Source organism: Eleutherodactylus coqui, chromosome 3 (genome assembly GCF_035609145.1).
Source record: "Eleutherodactylus coqui strain aEleCoq1 chromosome 3, aEleCoq1.hap1, whole genome shotgun sequence".
In the NCBI taxonomy this organism is placed as follows: domain Eukaryota; kingdom Metazoa; phylum Chordata; class Amphibia; order Anura; family Eleutherodactylidae; genus Eleutherodactylus; species Eleutherodactylus coqui.
The window spans coordinates 132551312-132573868 of NC_089839.1; the positions used below are offsets into that span (position 1 = coordinate 132551312).

Sequence of the window (22557 nt, forward strand, 5' to 3'; positions counted from 1 at the left end):
GCGTTTTTTGTTTTTTTTTTATCGCAACATTGCATGAGTGAAAACATTGCAAATGTGAAGGAAACCATTGAAAACCATGGGTTCTATTATTCAGCATTTTTTACTCACTCCCACATCGCACGATTGTTAGAAATAGAAAAGTCCGGCAGCACACCTAACACATGCACTTCAGTGCAGAGGTTCCAGTCTGTATATGCCAAGCCACCTGTGGGGTCATGAACCCAACCCCAAATAAATGCAATGGTATCCAAGGAGGCGGCAGCATCAACGGTGTAGAGATTGTAAAAAAAGAGTTTTATTGCTCCATAAAATGGCGACGTTTCGACTTAATCTAAGTCTTTTTCTGGCTTGAAAAAGACTTAGGCCTCATGTCCACGGGGAAAATCGGGCCCGCTACGGATTCTACATGTAGAATCTGCAGCGGGTCTCTCCTGCCCCGCGGACATGAGCGCTGAAAATAAGAATAAATGACAATAAACTCACCTCCCATCCGCTCCGTTTCTTCTCTTCGCGGCGGCGTCATCTTCTCCCGTCGCGGCCGGATCTTCATTCTTCGGCTCGGCGGATGTGCACAATGACGTCGGTGACGTGCCCCACGCATGCGCCGGGCCGAAGCAAAATGATCCGGCCGCGGCTGAGAGAGGATGGCGCGGCGCCGAAGAGAAGAACCGGAGCGGGTAAGTAAAATGTGATTTTTGTGTCCCGCGGATCCGGACGGCTTCCATAGGCTTCAATAGAAGCCCGCGGGAGCCGTCCCCGCGGGAGCCCCGCATGAAAATGGAGCATGGTCCAGATTTTTTCATGCTCCATTTTTTTTAAAATCACTTTTATTGACGATCCGCGGGTATTTATCTACCCGCGGGTGGTCAATGCATCCCTATGGGGTGCGGATCCGCGCGCGGGAGAAGAGTTAAAATCCGCTGCGGATTTTAATTCTTCTTTTCCCCGTGGACATGAGCCCTTAGATTAAGTCGAAACGTTGCCATTTTATGGAGCAATAAAACCCTTTTTTTACAATCTCTACACCGTTGATGCTGCCGCCTCCTTGGATACCATTACATCGCACGATTGTATCGCCCATCTGAATCCAGCCTTCGAAACAGCACATTGTATAGAGCGGGATCCACCCGTGATTCCACTTCATACATACTCCAAAGCTGCAGGATGTACCGGTAACTGTATGTCCTGTAGCATTAAATGATTTTAAAGGGGTTAAATGATTTATGGAATGCCACCGAGGCCCCACAAGCCAAGATATTTGTGTGTGTTTGTTTGTTTTTAGAGTAGTACAACTGTAGTACCCCAAAGTTGGGTACCACAGCAGTTCGGTAGCCACTAATTATGACAATGGATATATGCTCTTAAATTGTTTATTGTGTGTTAAAATTATGTGCTTCTGCAACCTAACCTGCTACATTCTGGTAAATTACCCTAACCACCTAGCATATCTGTCAGTCACCCTAAGCTAGCCTAGGGATTGGTTAGCTAGTTAGGAAGCCTGTGATTGGGGGATAAAGCCCTCTGCATCGGTTGGGTGATTGATGGTATAAAAGGTGGGAGGGGTGAAGCCAGACTCTGAATTGAGAGAAGTCAGTGTGGGATGGGAAGGAGGAAATGAAAAGTGAGAGTACCAAAGTTAGTTTGTGTCATGGACATAGAGTCAGCAGAGAAGAGAAAAGAAGTAGGAGAGAGGTTAGACGGAAGTAATTGTCAGCCAGAATCTAGAGAAAGTAAGCAAGGAAGAGGAGTAAATCTGGAGTTGAATGAAAAGTGGATAAAAGGGAATTAAAGGGGATTCCAACTCAAAACTCCTAAATGTAGACAAAGTGATTCCTTTATTCAATTGTATTCATCTGTCTCAAGTCAGTGTACTGTAATCCATATAACTGCTATCAAGGAAGGAACTCTCCCTCTCTGCCAATAAAGTGTCCAATTGTTTTTACCATCTAACCCTGTCTCCCGGAGTGCCTTCCCACCACTTACAACATCTATATCGGTGTACCACACTCCACTCCAGGAGGAAAAGGACATTTTTATTTTAATTTTCACTTTGTATTATTTTATCTGGAGTAGGTTTCGGCCTACATATGGACAAAACATCAACTTACCCTACCCGACTATGTGGGTAGCACCCCATAGGGAATTACCATCTTACCCTACCAGACTCTGCAGGTAGCACCTTAGGGAGAACTACCAAGGTACAAAATCAATTTGCCTCTGTGTAATCCTGAGTTTCATTGTAGGGAAGCAGTGGCAGCACCCTTGCCATCGCACCCTCTGTGGTCTGGCCCACTGCACAGCATAATATATAAAACTGGTATATATAAAAATTGGTATCGTCATATTCTTACACTCCCATAGAATACAGTCATATCATTTTTTTGCTGCAGTGTGTACACCATAAAAACAAGACCCCATCCCAAAGATGGTGGAAATGTTTTGTTCCCCCCCCCCCCCCCCCCCCCCATTTGACTCCAATGAGAAGCAGCCAGAGTGCGGATACATGCGGCCCAAAAGCTGTGTGACTTCAGGAAGTAAAGCATTCAGCTCGACTGATGCATGGAAAAAAATATAAAATCAAAAACCTTTCATTGAAAATTATTAAAAATATTTTGATGCAAGACCCCAACATGCCCTTGTGTCATTATTCCTCTGTTGCATTTCTGATGTCATCCAGCACCCTCACACTAACATATTTGATTTCAGTGGGATCATTCATGTGCATGTGTTTTGCACGAGCATTTCGTTCATAAAAAAGAAAAAGGGGTAGGAGCATTGTTGCTCATTCAAACAAGATTCATTCAGGATTCTTCAGTCCCCGTAAACATGACTGAATGATCAGGGTTTCAACCGAAGAGAAGCAAATGAGCCAACGTTAAAGGGGTTGTACTGCAAATCAAAGTAAAGTTAAACACTTCTGTATGGCCATATAAATGCACTTTGTAATATACATCGTGCATTAAATATGAGCCATACAGAAGTTATATACGTACCTCCCCCCCGTGTTGGTGTCCCCGTCTCCCTGGCGCCAACCAAATCCTTCTCCTGGCTCAAATAGACGCGCTTGCGCAGTCTTCCTCTTCTGTCCCGTGGACGCGCCGCTGCAGCGTGCTCGCGCCGTACAGCCTGTTTGCGCACACAAAAAATATGCACAAAAATCATATTTTATATTCGTAGCAAATAGGCAGATTTTTTTTGTATAGATTGTGCGCATTTACACAAGTCCATTGATTTCCGTGGGCTCTTACAACATGCTCAATTAGTTGTTGCGGATTTTTTCGTGCGACTGCAAAAAGTACGCCCTTGTGAACAAGCCCATTGCAATCACTGGCTTCTATTCGCTGCGTGTTACGTCCGTGTGAACGAGCCCTAAAAGGTTCTCACACGGCACGACGGCCGGCAGGGGGCGCTGTGTGCACCTGCCATTCCCCAAACCACCGCCAGGGGCCGCCGCGGGAGACTGCGAGGAGGAGCCGGACTGGAAGGAGCTCAGAAGTCTCCTCGGGCTCCGGAGAAGTCCGCTCGGGGGGCGGGAGAGCGGCGGGACCTGCGGCTGTGACACCGGGATGCGGGGGCTCCGGGCGGCAGCAGGTGTTGTCCGAGGACCGGAGCCGCCCGGCTGCGCTGACCCGACGCCCGCCATGGCGCTCAGCAAGGGGCTGAAGGTTCTCGTGAAGTCGGAGGGTCGCAGCGTCCTGCTGGAGTCCCGCCAGAGAGAGGAGTGTCTGCTGTGCGAGAGCGGGACCATTTCCGCCCTCAGTGAGTACCGGGGGAGGAGGGGACTGCTAGTGTATAATCCCCAGTTGTCGCACACTTGAGGTGCTTTTACACGGAACGATTGTCATTCAAAAAAATCATTGGATTGTTCAACTTTGAGTGATAATCGTTCAGTGTGACTGCGGTCGATAATTAGTTCGCTTATTGCTTATTTTATGGAAGCATGAAGATCATTGTTGGCTCATTCGGTTCAAACACGGATCGCTCCGTTGCTTTCGTTCACTGGTGCAGCGACTGAACGCCTTATCTTGTGTTTACACCGACCGGCGTCATCGTGGTTTATTCGCGTGGGTGCAAGATTATCGCTACGTGTAAAAGTGGCTTTCTACTCCGTCGGCCGAGTCCTCCAGGCCAGTGTGAGCTTCAGCGCTGCAGGAAGGGCTTGTTGCAGTTGCACAGTTCAGCCATCGGGGGCAGCGCCACGGCCACCAACTGTAATGGCTTCATTTTGGTTGTAAAAAGATAAATGTGCCGCTGCCCACTGGTAGCCGGCCGATTACTCCGCAGTGAGAGGGCTTCTCCAGCATTAGGGCTGTATATCGATGATTCCCACGTGTAACTTGCATCGCACAGACATGGCCACCCGTCCACGTGGTGCGAGGGCTGACGGACTCCGCACATTTTATGCCCTATTGTTGGGTGAGAGTCACAGATAAATGAGGCACACTGCAGCTTACCTAGCTCAGACCATCGGCCCAAATGAAGAATTGCTCTTGTACATGACCCCGTTCACACCATCATGTTCTTTAGTTGTGCGAGTTCCATGCATATCACATCAGACGGAACTCGCATGAGTTTCTCGGCCGTGTAAATGCTGCCTAATGGTCCTTCTACACGGGTGGATTATCAGGCCCAAGTGCTGCTCGCTAGTGATGAACTGTCCTCCGGATGTTGGTGCAGGTTCTCTGCTTTGGAACCCTGCCAATCAGCCCGAAGGAGAGTCCGTGGCACTTGGGTGAGCTCTGTGGCCTCCTCTCAATGTACACTGCAGTACCTGACATGCAGTGGAGAGGCTGCAGCGCTCTGTCAGGTGCCACAGGAACTTCACACAGCTGGTCAATGGGGGTCCTGAGCAGCAGAATCCCACCAATCTGATATTAAAGGGGTTGTCCCGCGCCGAAATGTTTTTTTTTTTTTTTTCAACAGCCCCCCCGTTCGGCGCGAGACAAACCCGATGCAGGGACTTTAAAAAAAAAAACCGCACAGTGCTTACCTGAATCCCCGCGCTCCGGTGACTTCTTACTTACCCGGTGAAGATGGCCGCAGGGCTTCTGTGCGGTCCATTGCCGATTCCAGCCTCCTGATTGGCTGGAATCGGCACGTGACGGGGCGGAGCTACACGGAGCCGCTCTCCTGCACGAGCGGCCCCATTGAGAAAAGAAGACCGGACTGCGCAAGCGCGTCTAATCGGGCGATTAGACGCTGAAGATTAGACGGCACCATGGAGACGAGGACGCTAGCAACGGAACAGGTAAGTGAATAACTTCTGTATGGCTCATAATTAATGCACAATGTACATTACAAAGTGCATTAATATGGCCATACAGAAGTGTATAACCCCACTTGCTTTCGCGGGACAACCCCTTTAACTTGCCCTGCGGATGGCTCGTCAATACCTTAAGGCCTCATGTCCACGGGCAAAATATGATTTAAGATCCGCAGCGGATCTCCCGCATGCGGATCCGCATCCCATAGGGATGCATTGACCACCCGCGGGTAGATAAATACCCGCGGATCGTCAATAAAAGGGATTTTAAAAAAAATGGAGCATGGAAAAATCTGGACCATGCTCCATTTTCGTGCGGGTCTCCCGCGGGGACGGCTCCCGCGGGCTTCTATTGAAGCCTATGGAAGCCGTCCGGATCCGCGGGAGACCTAAAATAGGAATTTAAAAGTATTTACCCATCCGGAGCGGACCGGGAAGGTCTTCTATTCCTCACGGCCGGATCTTTCTTGCTTCGGCTCGGCGGATGTGCCCGGCGCATGCGCGCGGCACGTCGACGACGTGCCGCCGGCGTGACGAATTCATCCGCCGGCTGAAAAAGAAGATCCGGCCGTGAGGAACAGCAGACTTTCCCCGCCCACTACGGATAGGTAAATTCTTTTAAATTCTTCTTTTCAGCGCTCATGTCCGCGGGGCAGGAGGGACCCGCTGCAGATTCTACATGTAGAATCCGTAGCGGGCCTGATTTTCCGCGTGGACATGAGGCCTAAAGTCCCGGAAATCCTTTTATATCTCTGGTACTCAACCAGTCCGTTGTGAAGATTTGTCTGTCCTGTTGCCGAGTTTTTCTGTGTCTTTTGCGGTAAACCCTGCTGGCGTATATTCCATTAACTGCTTTCTGTCCATGAGTGCGAAGCAGAGTCTGCCGCACTGCGCTGTTCTCGCACCTTCGGTAGAAGTGAACAGCCGTTATGGGAACAGAGTATCGCAGCAAGCTATGCCGTTTCTGTAACTTGAGGGCTGCAACTACATTCACTTTGTGCTGCGCGGGCCAATGGACATGTTCCTTCCAACCGCAGGGGATCTGCAGAAGCACCACAGCTTCCAACAGACAATCCTCCACTGGGCAAATGTCCCTGCGGACTACCACATTAATGGCTTCCAAACAGCAACTAGCGTTAGCGATGCGGCAACACTAGTGCGAAATATACAGGACGACAGACAGTGCTGCCCCGAGCCGAGTCCTGAGATCTGCTCTGGAGACTGAACTAGAAATACACTTTAATATACATTTTTAGGTTGTGCTAAAATCCTATAACTTGTATTTAAAAAAAAAAAAGCCAACCATGCAGTCTGCGGAGAGCCGAGGTCGGCATATCTATGCCGGGGATGTAAAGCCTCATTCACACACATTTTGTCAGTATTTTTTTAGTGTTTATGGAAAACATTGTTATGAATTTCATGCGTTTTTCATTGTATTTTGGTTACTTTTTGTGATTTGTTACCTTTGTAACTCCATTATTGCAGAAAAAGGACTTGGGCTTCCTTCCCACGGACGGATTTCCGCCGCGTTGCCCGCAGCTATTAGGTTCTATTGAACCTAATAGCTCAGGGCTCTCGGTGCGGAATTCCACACCGTAAAATCTCCCGTCCTCACCCGTGGCATGCTCTATTTGCCGCGGGTGTACGCGCGGATGGCTTCCATTGCAGTCAATGGAAGCCGTCCGTTCACGCTAGCTACAGCGGAAGATAGCGAGAAATCGCCTCTCCGCCTACCGCCGGCGCGTCATGTGACGCGGCCGGCGCGTCACGACACTGCGGCGAGTCACGCCGGAGCGTCATGCGGGAGCGAGGATGCCGGATCCGCAGGTAAGTTTGGGGTCTCTGGGGGGCGCCGTGACGGGCTCCGCCGCGGAATTCACGCGGCGGGGCCCGTCACGGCCGCGTGCAGCCGGCCTAAGGCTGGGTTCTTACAGGGCGGATTCTCGGCAGAAATCTTGCGGTTTGACCGCAGCGAAAAACCGCAAGATTTCCGCCGGGAGAACCGCCGCTGCAAAAGCCGCGGCAGCTTTGAAGAGGAGAGCGCGGCCGCAGCGGGGAAAAAAAAAATGAACATGCTGCGGCTGGCAAATTCTGAGAAATCTCGTCCACATCGCTGGCTAATCCCGGGATTAGCGTCCGCATGCGGATTTGTTGCGGCGAAATTCCACACAGAATTTCCGCGGCAAATCCGCCCCGTGTGAACCCAGCCTAAATGTTTACGGATGTTTCTGGGAGTAAACCATTGACGACTTGCCCTCAGGATAGACCATCAATAGTTGATCTGTGGGGGTCGGTCGCTCGGGATCCACGCGGACTGCCTCCCTGATCTCAGTCACCCCCTCCGATCGTCCAGAAGACGGGTGAAGCAGTCCTATAAGGGAGCGCTGCTGATAGTAAGGCCCCTTCTACACTGAATGATTATCATTACAATTCTTCTCTGCTGGATAGTCATTCAGTATAAATATCTGCACATCTGAACGACTAACAGTAATTTGTGAGTTGATTAAATTGTGCAGGCATAAAAAATGAAGTGATGATCGTCCCTGGTAAACAGGCAGTTGCACAACTATGAATTGAGGCGGCCATCACGATCCCTGGCCCGCTCCACCTCCACGCACTGAGCGATGATCACGCCTGTGTAAAAGCTCATGAGCGATCATCACTGGGAAGACTGCCGGACGCTCCTGTGCTGACGGTCGTCCCGTGTAACAGGGCCCTAAGGGTCTATTCACACATTACTTTTTTTTTCTTCTATCCCTCTCACAGTGCTGCAGGATCTAAAAATAATCGCAGCATGTCCTATTTTCGGGTGATTTTTGCTTAGGAACCGCCCACGATTTCCTATAGGGGGCAAAAAAATTGCATCACACTAGCTTGCACATGAGAATTTCCCGTACACCCTTGACGGCACCTGTGAGAGATCGTCTCCAATCCGGACAGGAAGCAGGAAGCTCCCAGATCATTTTTTAAGGCGGGAACACCCCCCTTTCCTCCAGGTTTACTGTCCGTGGGACAGTTAGACGGCTGCAGGGATTTCTCCAGGTCACTTATGGTGCTGCAGAACCTTCCTCCCTCTTTGGAGGTGTTATAGGAGGTTTTTGGGTCTGGCATAACACTCCTGGAGCAGCGAGGAAGCCCACATTACCCCTCCTCCCCTGTGGCAGATGCTGGGCCCACCCTACTTCCATAGGCCTTTCTCACACGGACAGATCAGATTCCGCATGCTGGAGCCTGCAGCAGAACCCTGCTCCGACCACAGCTGGCGGCCGCGTGGAGATGTTTAACCCCTTAGTGACCAAGCCTGTTTACGCCTTAATGACCAGGCCAAATTTTGCAAATCTGACACGTGTCACTTTAGCATGGAAAAAGACCAGAAAGGTTTTGCATATCCAAGCGATTCTGACATTGTTTTATCGCCACATGTTGTACTTCATTTAGGTGGAAAAAAAAGACCGATAGAATTTGTGTTTATTTATTAAAAGCGCCAAAATTGGGAAAATTTTGAAAAAATCGTCATTTTTTCACATTTCCAACTGCAATATCTCAAATATGTGCAAACATAATATAGAAATTTTTGCTAAGATATATATTCCCATCCGGTTACTTTATTTTGGGCGCACATTGGAAAAACTTTCGTTTTTTTTTAACCATTTAGGAGACGTACAAATGTAACATTACTTTTCAGCATTTTGAGGAACACTTTGTTTTCCTACACCAATCCAAGATTGGAAAGGCTCATAGGAGTCAAAATGATAGATACCCCCACAAGTGAGCCCATTTTAAAAACTACACCCCTTAACGTATTCACTGAGGGGTGCCATGAGTATTTTAACCCCACAGTTTTTTTTCAGGAGTCAATGCAATTTAGAAGAGAAAAACAAAAATTTCATATTTTTGCAAATATGTCATTTTAAAGACAGGACTTTTTTCTATAGTACACATGAAAATTAGGATTTGCACCCCAGAATGGATACCCCTGTTTGTCCCGTGCTCAGAAACATACCCATTGTGGCCCTAATCTTACGTTGGGATGCACAATGGGGCCCAAAATGAAAGGAGCAATCGGTGGCTTTCGGAACAGAAATTTTGCTTGAAGGAGATTTAGGCCCCATTGCCCACTTGTAGAGCCATTGAGTGACCAAAACTATGGAGAACCCCCACAAGTGACCCCATTTTGAAAAGTAGACCCCTTAACGAATTTATCTAGGGGTACGATGACTTTTTTCACTTTACAGTTTTTGAATGAATCTAAGCCAAGCTGAAGGAAAAAAATTACAATTTTCATTTTTTTGGTAATTCTGTCATTTTAAAAGCAGTTTTTTTGTACAGCACATATATGAATGAAGACTTGCACCCCAAAATGGATACCCCTGTTTCTCCGGTGCTCAGAAACATACCCATTGTGGCCCTAATCATATGTCTGGATGCACAATGGGGCCCAAAATGAAAGGAGCAAGCAGTGGCTTTCGGAACAGAAATTTTGCTTGAAGGAGATTTAGTCCCCATTGCCCACTTGTAGAGCCCTTGAGTGACCAAAACAATGGAGATCCCCCACAAGTTACCCCATTTTGAAAAGTAGACCCCTTAACGAATTTATCTAGGGGTACGATGACTTTTTTGACTTCACAGTTTTTGAATGAATCTAAGCCAAGCCGAAGGAAAAAAAATATGATTTTCATATTTTTGGTAATTCTGTCATTTCAAAAGCAGTTTTTTTTGTACCGCACATATATGAATGAAGACTTGCACCCCAAAATGGATACCCCTGTTTGTCCTGTGCTCAGAAACATACCCATTGTGGCCCTAGTATTACGTCTATATGCACAATGGGGCCCAAAATGAAAGGAGCAACCGGTGGCTTTCGGAACAGAAATTTTGCTTGAAGGAGATTTAGTCCCCATTGCCCACTTGTAGAGCCATTGAGTGACCAAAACGATGGAGAACCCCCACAAGTGACCCTATTTTGAAAAGTAGACCCCCTAACGAATTTATCTAGGGGTATGATGACTTTTTTGACTTCACAGTTTTTGAATGAATCTAAGCCAAGCAGAAGGAAAAAATTACGATTTTCATTTTTTTGGCAATTGTGTCAATTTAAAAACTGTTTTTTTTGGAAAGTGTACATAGGAATGAAGACTTTCGCCCCAAAATGGATACCCCCATTTGTCCCGTGTTCAGAGACATACCCATTGTGGCCTTAATCTACTTAAAGGAAACATAGCTAGGCCTATAATGGAAGGAGCACCCGTTGGATTTCAGGGTACAACGGAATAAATTCCAGTCCCCATTGCCCACAGAGCCATTGAGCGTCCAAAACAATAGAGAACCCCCACAAATGACCCCATTTTAAAAACTAGACCCCTTAACAAATTCATCTAGGGGTGTATTGCATATTTTGACCCCAAAGTATTTGAATAAATCTAAGCAAAGCAAAAGGAAAAAATTACGATTTTCATTTGTTTGGCAATTTTGTCAATTTAAAAACTGTTTTTTTTGTACAGTGTACATAGGAATGAAGACTTTCACCCCAAAATGGATACCCCTGTTTGTCCCGTGTTCAGAAACATACCCATTGTGGCCCTAATCTACTTACAGGACACATGGCTAGGCCCATAATGGAGGGAATGCCCGCTGGATTTCAGGGCAGAACTGAATAAATTCCAGGCCCCATTGCCCACTTATATGGAAAAAAATTTGACTTCCTAAAAATAATCCCCCCCCCCCCCCCCCCCGCCATCCCCATTTTTTGGCATTCCCTAAATATTAGATAAAGGTAATAATATAAACTGCGTTTTATGTCCGAGGACAGGGGTAATTACGGAGGCTTTTTGGGATGGGCACATGGGGCAAGAAAACCGTGTATCCCCCCTCCTCTCATGTATTTTGGGGGGTATTTCGTAAACTCAGCGGCGGGGATGGGGTGTAGAAAGTGGCGCTGTGAGGCTTTGTAATCTTGCTGCGGTGCAGCGGTCTCACAGAGAAGGCGCTCAACAAGCTGCTCCTGGAACTGCAGGAAGACGAACGTTCCCGGGGCTTCTTGTAAATTACGGATTACTGGTAGCCGTCTGAATAACGCCGTGCTCACGTAACCATAGGCGGAATCCGCTTGCCGAGGCCTGCAGTGGATTCCAGCTGTGAGCCCGGCTGTGACCCTGCGTACGGCCGCGTAATGTACTGCGCATAACTGCCTACTCACACAGGCGGTTTTTTGTTTGCATTTCCCGCGCCGTCGCTTAGAGATGACTCGGGTACCCGCAGCCCGTACACAATGTGTTTGCATATGGGCTGCGGGTATATCCGCGGTCATAGAGCACAATGGGCTCTAGGTCGCAGATATCCGTGGTAAAATATAGCATGCCGTGTTCTGTTTCTGCGAGTGGATTACGTAATTCCGACCCGCTAATTGGGGGGAATTGTGTAATCCAATGCATGCGATTGATCCGTGGATTACCGCTGATCAAGTGCATGCAGAACCTGTAATTCCTCTCCGGTCATGTGTGACCGCCCTAATGTTAGATCGCTACCTTATCACGTGACCGGGGACCGCTCAGCGAGGCCGCCGGTCACTGCTCCAAGCACTCAGCGACCGTTAGTCGCTGGGAGCAAGGAGATTTAAAATTTCCTGGGCTTCCCGGCTCCTGCGAATGTGTCCGGCATTTTGCCAGCGGGCGCATGCGCAGCAGCCGGAAGGGTCCATGGAGGATAATCGCATCTGGATTCAAATGCGGAAGCCTCCGAGAAGATGTTTCATCTCCCCCAACCGATCGCATCGGTGAGGGGAAATGAAACTGCCACTTTTTAAAGAACTTTTACGTGATCGCCATTATGCATTGGATAACGGCGATCACGTGACCAGTAACCGCATACCGCGGCTCCCCATGACATCTCCAGGCTACCTTTGGTAGCCAGCAGCAGGGAGATTTTATATTTCTTGGGCAATCTTTCACTTTTGCGCATGCGTCCGCCATCATGCTGACGGGCGCATGCGCCGAAGCTGGGGTAAGATCCGCGGATCAACATCCCACCAGGGAAGAAATCCGGGACCTTGGGTACGTAATTTCATCCCCCCTTACGGATACGATCCATAAGGGGAGATGAAACTTTAACTTTTTAAACTTTTTTTTACTTTTAACTTTTTTTTTTTTTTTTTTTTACTTTTCTGATGGATAACGGTGATCATATGACTGGAAACCGCATACAGCGGTCCCCAGTCATATCTCCCTGCACTCGGCTATCTGTGACAGCCGGGTGCAGGGAGATTTTGAATTTGCCGGGCTCGCCGGCTTCTGCGCATGCGCGCCGCATCGGCACATCGCAGAAGCCAGCGGGGGGTCCCGACACCGGCCGGAGGACATCGGCGGACCTGAGGTGAGTATTTTCACCTCCCCTCATGGATCCGATCCATGAGGGGAGGTGAAACTTTTCTTTTTTTACACTTTTTTTTCACTTTTCCGCAATCGTCGTTATCCATTGGATAAAGACGATCGCGGTACCGAGGAGCACTCACCACGGTCCCCGCTGACATCTTCTGCCTCCCGGCTACCTACAGGAGCCGGGAGCCAGGAGATTTTAAGTCTCCCGCGCCGCCGGGCCTTCTGCGCATGCGGCTGAGTTAATGCCGCCTGGCGCGCATGCGCAGAAGGACGGCTACGGCGCCCGGAGCATCGGGACAGCGGGGAGCAGTGCGGCGGACATCGGTGAGTAATTTCAGCTGCTCCGATGGATCCGATCCATCAGAGCAGCTGAATCTTTAACTTTTATTGCACTTTTATTTACTTTTTTGCGATCGGCGCTATCCATTGCATAGCGCCGATCGCAATGCCGGGGGGGGGGGGCTCCGAACAGCCCGGGATGACAGCTCCATGCTGTCAGCTACCTGCGGACACCGACAGCATGGAGCTGTCACGTCCACAGCCCGAAGGGCATTATTCTCTGCAGGAAGCATGTTTTTACGTCCTCAGAGAATAAAGCCCACTTCGGGAGGACGTAAAAACACTATGGGCTGGTCGTTAAGGGGTTAAATTTGTATTGCAGATGGTCCTGGAGGTGGCGAGCCAAATATGCGCAGTATGGATTTACTTTTTTCAAATCTTTTTTTTTTTTCTTCTTTCCTGCACTGTCACTATGTGATGATGCAGGTACCCACAACCTATCCGCAATATCAATTGGTTGGACAACAATCCATAGACTTCAATGGAGGTCCTCCTTGCGGAATCCACACAAGAATAGAGCATGTTGCGATTTTATTTCCACGAGCGGAAATCTGAATCGCTGTCCGCTCATGTGCTCTATTTTTGTTAATGCGGAATACCGCACATTGTCCCCGATTTCGGCAATACAAATCTGTTAGTGTGAGACCGGCCTTAGGACTTGGTATTCCTGGTTCTTATTTTGGCCCTAAGGAGCTGCAAGAATATGCTGGCTGACCTATTCCTCCTCCCAGGCTAGGTTGCTGAATGTCATATGCAGGATGCTTGGGTCTACTGGCGGCAGTGCTTAGCTGCGGGAAAAAGTATGAACTGGAAGTGACCCGACTTCCACCAGGCACGCACTGTTCTGGGAATCGTCAGATCTGGAGATGGGTGAGGAGGGGTTGAGCCTCTGAGTGGCGTGCGGACACTGGAAGTCTATAGTAACATGGGGAAAGGCTTCACACAGTAATCACTGGGATCATCTGATATGACGATGGTGTAGTGTTGCTCAGGGGCGATCGGGTGGTGCCATTTTGAATGTCGTTGGAGTGGGAGGAGGATTAGAACCTGTGGGTCACAGGAAGTAGCAGCATTATCTAGGAGGGGGCGCTGGATGGAAGACCTAAAAATGAGCGCTGGTAAGAAGGCTCCAGCAAGCACACAGCATGTATGTTCTTTGGATACACGCTGCTTCAGGCTTTAGGGCTAATGCCTACGAACGGATTTGAACTGATCTATTGAACCTAATAGCTTTTCTGCCAGCCAATGCCGACACGCAGAATTTTACAGCGGCTTTCCACAGCGGGAAATAAATTGTGGCATGTTCTATTTTCAGCAGATTTACGCCACGGGAGGTCTCGATGAATATAGTATTAATGAACACCGCGGAAAAACGCGAGTTTTTCTGCGATCACCAGCAGGCTCATTTTGCTTACCACTGCGTTACTCCTGTGGCGTAAATCTGTGGGCGTATCCTTCAAAAATGCATAACAATGGGGAAAGCCTACAGTGCGCTGAACATCTGGAAGCAGAATCTGAGTGCGATATGGTGTTCTAGTGCCATACTTTTCTTGTATTCATAGATTTCTAGTCTTCATGAAGTGCTCAAGAAGTTGCTGGTTTGGCTTCCCAGGATCCTGATCACGTTCAGGGAGGGTTCTTATCGACGGGCAATATCCGTTCTGGGTCTCCTGAATTCATGTATTCCAGCAGTAAAGTGGGCTCCGTTTCATCCCAGAATTCTTCAAACTCGGATTCTTCGCAGATGGGATGGAAGTCAGGGTCTCTACATAATACCCTCCCATCGAATCGAAAAAGCAGTGTTGAGTGGCTAAAAACCAATCGAGGCCTAATCGCTAAGGATGCAAGCCCTTGGGGGTGCGGGGCTCATCGGGAAGGTTTCTCTTGTAGGGTCGGTAAGGATGTAATCTCAAAATGTGAGAAAATGAAAAACTGTCCTTATGGCCATGTCTCTTTCCATTGCTGTTATTTCAGGGAGCTGTGAAGATTCTTTCAGATACTGCAACTGTGGTCACATATATAAACAGGGAGATACAAGGTCTCAGAGTTTGATGGACATAGCTCATCAGATTTTAGATTTAGCAGAAGCTCAAGTCTTATCCCTTGTAACGGTTCATCTGAGGGGCAAGGACAATTTTCTGGCAGATTATCTGAGTCATCATCAAATGGCAACTAAATCAGGAAGTTTTCAATAGAGTTCAGAGTTGTGGGGTAAACCCTCTGGATTTGTTTGCAAGAAGGAAAAATTCAAAATACAAAAAATTCTTCTCTGGATCATCCTCGAGAAGTGGATGCTCTCTGCCCGTCTTGGAGAGGAGATCATCTTTTGTGTTTTTCCTCTTTTTTTTCCTTCCGAGGGTGATTCACAAGCTAAGGGAAGAAAAGACCAGAGTAATCCTAATTGTCCCGTTTTTGCAAAGGAGAGTTTGATATTTATGTCTGAAAATGATGTCTCTATCGGACCCCTGGGTTCTCCCAGAGAGACCCGACGTTCTGCTCCATCCAGAAACACACTCATTGTAAAAAAAACAAAAATCTTCCCTAGGAGGGAGTTGTCGAAGTCGATGAAACATTGTATGTGTGATATAAGCGATTACAATATCAGAGGAAAAAGATAATTTATTGTGGAAAACTGACTTCTAGTACCCTGTTGTACTGTCTCTAGTTTGGATGATTGGCTCCGTTGCAGTGGTGCTGAAGCGGATGGCGATGTCAGGGAAGCTGTCCTTTCCAGGATCGCAGGAGAGGTAGAGTCGGGGCCTCGTGTAGTAGACAGGTTCAACATGAAGCTGGTAGAGATGGGTGTCCTTGCGCCCCTCCTGTTAGATTTCCCTATTCTTTGGTTGCCCATCATAGGAAAGGAGAAAGGTAGTCCCCAAAATGTGCTGATATCGTTGGTATTCAAAGGCTGGAAGCAGGTTCTAAATTGGCAAGTGTCCTTACCCCTCCGTAGCCAGGCAACGCCCTTGGTACATGCGTATGTAACTGTGTACTACTTATTATGCATGTGAAAAATACGCATGTAATGCACAGCTTCCATACGCCCGTGTGCGTGAGCACTCATTCAGGGAAGGCTGACGCTAGACTCTTAATCCCAGTGCGAGCGCGGATTTCAGTCAGCAAGTTACATGTTACACTGAACTTCTTTACACAAGACTAGATAGCAATTCAAGGTTCCCATTTACAAGTAATTTTCCTCTGTGCAAGAAGAGATATTATCTGCAGCTACAAAAATAATCTCCGCTAAAGACGTGAAAGTTTAAAAAGAACTGTATTTGCAGGAACTGTGGATATATATAGAGAGAAAGCTAGTGTAAGCAGAAAGTCTTCAGACCCTTTTGCTTTTTTTACAATTTTTTTTTTTTTATGTTGTAGCCTTGTGTAAATGAAAAAGAAACTGAGTTTTCCCCGTTATTCTGCATTCAATACGTCATAATGGAACAGTGACAAAATGTTAGAAATCTTTGTAAATTTAAAAAAATTGAAAACTAACATTTTGCATTGACATAAGTATTCACATCCTTTGATTTGACACTTGAAATTTAGATCTAAGGCCTCCCAAATCTCTTGATCATCTTTGAGATGACTCCAATCAAAGCATAGAAACATCTGTGGGAAATTATTAAAGACACGCCCCACCCCATCTATATAAGGTTGAACATAGTAACATAGTAGGTTAGGCTGAATGAAGGCAATGTCCATCTAGTTCAGCCTGTTTCAACCCCCTTGTTGATCAAGAGGGAGGCAAAAACTCCAAGAGGCAGAAACCAATTAGCCCATTTGGGGGAAAATTCCTTCCTGACTCCATAATGGCAATCAGAATAATCCCTGGATCAACCTTTGATGGTTCCCACCTGAATGTAGGACCCAGAACAATAACCCGCTGGTCACCTAATGTCTATATCCTGTAATATCATAGCGCTCTAGATAGAAGTCTAGTCCCCCTTAAACTCCTCAATGGATTTTGCCATCAGCATGTCCTCAGGCAGAGAGTTCCACAGTCTGACTGCTCTTACAGTAAAGAACCCCCTTCTGTGTTGGTGATAAAACCTGCTTTCTTCTTGATGTAGCGGATGCCCTCTTGTTACCGACGCAGTCCTGGGTAAAAAGATCATGGGAGAGATCCTTGTATTGTTCTCTAATGTATTTATACATAGTTTTTTGATCGCCCGTTTGCCGTCTTTTTCCAGCGTGAATAATCCTAATTTTGATAGCCTCTCTGGGTATTCCAGTCTTTTCATTCCATTTATTAATTTAGTTGCCCTTCTTTGAACCCCTCAAGCACTGCAACTTCTCACAATGCATATCGAAGCCAAAACCAAGCCATGAGGAGAAAAGAACTGCCCATAGAGCTCAGAGACAGGATTGTGTGGAGGCACAGATCTGGAGAAGGCTACAAGAAATTTTCTCCTGCACTGAAAGTCCTCCATAATTCTTACATGTAAGAAGTTTGGAACAACCAGGACTCTTCGTAGAGTTTGCCAACCCACCATCAGGGGAGAAGGGTCTTGTTAAGGAAGATGACCAAGAACCCAATGGTTACTCTGGCTGAGCTCCAAGCATCCTGTGTGCAGATGGGAGAAAGTTCCAAAAAGTCAACCATCACTGCAGCACTCCACCAATCTGGACTTCATGGCTGAAAGATACCTCTCCTCAGTAGAAGACACATTAAAGCCACTTGGAGTTTACCAAAAAGCACCCTCAGACTGCAAGAAACAAGATTCTCTGGTCTGATAAAACAAAGAACAAGCTTTTTTTGCCTCAATTCTCTAAGCATTTTGTCTGGAGGCAACCAGGCACTGCTCATCACCAGCTCAATACCATCCCTACAGTAAAGCCTAGTGGTGGCAGCGTCATGTTGTGGCGGGTGTCTTTTAACAGCTGGGACAGGGAGACCGGTCCGTGAAAGCTGAAAGGCACAAAGGCACCTCAGACTGGGCAGAAGGTTCACCTACAACAAGACAATCATAAAATTATAGAATTGGAAGGGACCTCCAGGGTCATTCGGACCAGTCCCCTGCTCAGTGCAGGATTCAGTAAATCATCCCAGACAGATGTCTATTCATCCTGTGTTTGAAGACTTCCATTGAAGGAGAACTTGCCACCTCCCTGTTCCACTCATTGATCACCTTCACTGTCAGAAAGTTGTTTTTTTTCTAATATCTAATTTGTGTCTCCTCCTTTTCAGTTTATTCTCATTGCTTCTAGTCTTTCCTTGTGCAAATGAGAATAGAGCTGATCCATCTGCACTGTGACAGCCCTTCAGATATTTGTAGACAGCTATTAAGTCTCCTCTCAGCAAGCTAAACATTCCCAGATCCTTTAACCGTTCCTCATAGGACATGAATTGCAGACTACTCACCATCCTGGTTGCTCTTCCCTAAACTTGCTCCAGTTTGCCTATGTCTTTTTTTTTTTTTTTTTAAATTGTGGTGCCCAGAACTGGGGACAGTATTCCAGATGAGGTCTGACCTAAGGAAGAGTAGAAGGGGAATGATTACCTCACATGATCTAGACTCAATGCTTCTCTTAATACATCCCAGAATTGTTTGCCTTTTTTGCTGCTGCATCACACTACTGACTCATGTTCAGTCTGTGATCCATTAGTATACTCAAGTCTTTTTCACATGTGCTGCTCCTTAGCCCAATTCTTCCCATTCTGTATGTGCTTCTTTCATTTTTCTTGCCCAGATGTAGGAATCCTCTCTCTTCTCTAGTGTTAGCTATACTTCCTAGCTTTGTATCGTCAGCAAATTTAATCATAGAATCTTCTGGGATTTCTCCTGTTCTCCAGGAATTTTCACAGATTACAGCGGGTAGTTCAGCAGTTACCTCTGCTGCTTCCTTCAGTATCCCAGTATGTAATTCATCTGAACCTGGAGACTTAAATTAATTTAAGTTAGCTAAGAGTTTCCTCACAATCTCTCTTCTTATAGAGAACCTGCATTATTTTATTACCTGAATACCACAGGGAAGATCAGTTGATGTTACATCTACTTTCTGAGAGAAAACACATACAAAATAAGAATTTAAAAGTTCGGCCTTCTCAACATCCTATTTAACCAATTCACCATTTTCATCCTGTAAACATCCTATAGCATCTTTGTCTTTTCTTTTGCCTTTGACCCCCCCCTCCCCCAATCCCTTTTATTGCTTTTAGCCTCTGTTGCAAGCCTCAATTCATTATTAGCTTTCGCTTTTCTGACACTTGCCCTATAGTTACTGCAGACCGCATTCTATTCTTTTAGATGTCCCCACCCCCAACCCACCCCTCTTTTCATTTGATAAACATACTTTTCTTCCTTTTTAGCATGTGTGTACGTTTTATGTTCATCCATCCTTGTCTCTTTAATTGCTTCCTATTCTTTTTTTCTTTTAGGGATTGTTAACGATTGAGCTTTGAGAATCTCATTTCGCAATATTTCAGACATTTCTGCCCTTAAGAACATCCAGCCATAGGATTCTTCCTACCCTCTTTCTGGGTTCATTAAAATTTCTGGAATCCAATCTTAAAGTCTGGAGTTTTCGCGGGTCTTCCTCCCTTGTTATTCAAAATTCAATGACCGCATGATCACTGCCTCCTAAGGTCCCAGCTACCCTTACTTCCTCAACCATTCCTTCCCTGTTGGTAAGAATTAGATCCAAGATAGCAGATCCCCTTGTTTTTATCTTCTACCCTTTTGGAAGATAAGGTTGTCAGCAAGAGTTGAAAAGAATTTGTTGGATCCATTACTTTTGCGTGAGAGAGATTCCCAACAAATGACTGGATAGTTAAAATCTTCCAAGATCACTATGTTGTACTTTTTTGAGAGCTTGGCCATCTGATGTAGAAAGAGTTCATCAATATTTTCTGCTTGTCCAGACAGCCTATAGTAAATGCCTCCAATAGTGTCCTTTCTGTTCTCTCCTTGTATTCTTACCCAAACAGTTTCTACAGAACTACCATACTTTGAAGCTTGAATCTCTGTGAAGATGAATGTTTTCCTAACATACAACGCAACCTCCTCCTCCCCTTTTTATTAGGTCTGTTTCCTATAAAAAGGTTTTATCCTTCAAGTCTTGTATTCCAATCATGTGTATCATTCCCGCCAAGTTTCCGTGATGCCTATGACATCATATTTCTCTTCCTATGTTAGCAGCTCCAATTCTCCCTGTTTGTTTCCCACGCTCTGCGCATTTGTGTAGAAACATTTTAGTTTGTGATCGGTGTCTCTTGCTCTTCTACTTTCCTTCTCAATGTTTTGTTTTTTTTGTTGGTCCTTTCTTTCACTTCTAATAGCAAGGTTCTCAAATACATTATTTAGCTATATGTTTTTACCTGGCCTTTCACTTCCTTTCAGATATTGTTCATGTTTAAGCCTCTCCTGATGACTTTAGCAAGGCACCTGCCAAATATAGGCTTACCTGTTTTTGCAAGATGCAACTGATATCTAGCAAGGAGTTCATCATATAGGTAATTCACTCCATGGTCTAGAAATCCAGATTTTTGCTAACATAGTCCGTTGTTTACCTCTAGAATCCTGTTCCATCCCCTTGTTCCATGACCATCCACTTGGAGGATGGATGAGAAAACCACTGTGCTCCTAGTTCCTTCACTTTCCTGCGGAGGTCTTCAAAGTCTTTGCAGATAGTTGCAGTGTTCTTTTTTTGCAGTGTCATTTATCCCTACATGTATTAGTAGGAATGAGTAGTGGTTTGTAGAACTGAAGAATCTTGATAGCCTATCAGACACATCTTTGATTTGTGCACCTGGAAGACAGCACACCTCTCGTGAGGTTATGTCAGGTTTGCAGCCAGCGGTCTCTGTTCCTCTCAATAGAGAATCCCCCACAACCACCACTCTTCTTTTTTTTTTCCTTCACAACAGCACTTCTTTTTCTGCATCCAAGAGGACTCTGTGTGCGTACTACACAGTTTTTTACGGGCAGTGTCATTTATTGCTGTACCTATTTTTGCTGTGCTACACGGTTCTTTGTGGGTAGAGTCATTTCTTAATGTACCTCTTCATTGTTCCCCTGCGAGAGAACCTGGCACCAGTTCCTGAGCAGTATGGTTGCTGGCTGACTCCTGATCCTCCTGCTTCTTTGGGTCACATGCTTCCATTCCTCTGCTTCTGCAGGTACACTGAAAATTTACTGTCCTTCAACATATAAGACTTTCTTCTACTCTATCAAAGAAATCGTCATCTTCATGAGTTTCAGTGTAGATATTTTTTCCTGAAGATTTTGCACCTTTTCCTCCAGTAGAGACGCAAGCTTGCATTTCTGGCAGGTGAAGTTTGGCCTTTCCTCTGGTAGGTCTGTAAACATATAGCATATGTTGCAGCTCACCATATGGCTGCTCACCCCATGTTGTCAGTTGATGTCCACTTCCAAAGTTCTAAAGGTCAAGAAATCCAGTGATTTATATATAACTTGTAAGATGCTACTTTGCATAAAACTTCTGGCAGTGTCCTCCAAGCAACTACACAATGGTTCAACCCACTAATCTTCCTGCTCACGGCAACTCTTCTGAGAATGCATCGGGAATATGCAAATTATCTTCCTGGGGCTCCAATTTCTGGTCAATGACCCTAAACACACAGCCAAGACAACACAGGAGCAGATTAGGGACAACTCTGTGAATGTTCTTGGATGGCCCAAGAACCCTCACCCACCATCATCCGGTAGTGCAGCTGCAGCGTCATGTAGTTCTGGCTAGAATTGCTGTTCAAGCCAGAGCCCAATGGAACATCTCTGGAGAGACCTGATGATGGCTGTCGCCAGACTGCCCCCATCCATCCTGACAAAGAAGAATGCCCATACTGCCTGGCACAGCGCTGTGATAGTTTTCACTGGTGCTGGTAGCAATAGCTCTGCCGGTATGTTATCTATGCCTGGTGCTTTATTTTTAGCTGGTTGTTTCATTGCCATAACCACTTCTGACTCCATAATGTAGGGCTCCAAGTCCACAGGCTCCACCTTATGCAATGGTCCAAATATGTGGTTACAGGCATGTAGTTCCTCTGAGTATTCCCTACACCTGTCCTTGATACTCTGTTGGTCATTCACTTTCTTTCCATTTTTACACTTTATTGTGCTGTTCCGTGCCAAGAAAAGTATTCGGACCATCTTGACCTGTGAGAATAGGCCTCACGTATGGCCTTTCATGGCTTCTGCTTCGAGTTGTTTGCAACGCTCATTCCAGTGTGTTTCCTTGTCTTTCCTTGCCGCTCACTGAAAATCGGCATTTAGTTGCCGGACGCCTTTGCTGTTATTTTATCAGCTACAAGACGACTAGAGGCTGTAATTAGAGATGAGCGAGCGTACTCGGATAAGCACTACTCGCTCGAGTAATTGGCTTTATCCGAGTATCGCTGGGCTCGGGTCTAAAGATTCGGGTGCCGCTGCGGCTGACAGGTGAGTCGCAGCGGGGAGCAGGGGAGAGTGGGCAGGAGAGAAAGATCTTACCTCCGTTCCTCCCCGCTCTCCCCTGCAGCTCCCCGCTCCGTGCCGGCACCCGAATCTTTAGACCCGAGCACAGCGATACTCGGATAAAGCCAATTACTCGAGCGAGTAGTGCTTATCCGAGTACGCTCGCTCA

At 46.6% G+C, this 22557-nt stretch overlaps 1 protein-coding gene across 1 annotated transcript in view; it reads left to right on the forward strand.

Moving 5' to 3' along the window:
- Positions 1-3472: 3472 nt before the first annotated feature.
- SYNJ2 (synaptojanin 2) overlaps positions 3473-22557 on the forward strand; it is a 37838-nt gene continuing 18753 nt past the window's right edge. Inside the window, exon 1 of the mRNA XM_066594561.1 lies at positions 3473-3759. Coding sequence (XP_066450658.1) covers positions 3567-3759 — 193 coding nt within the window. The 5' untranslated portion in view covers positions 3473-3566. The remainder of the gene's footprint in view (positions 3760-22557) is intronic.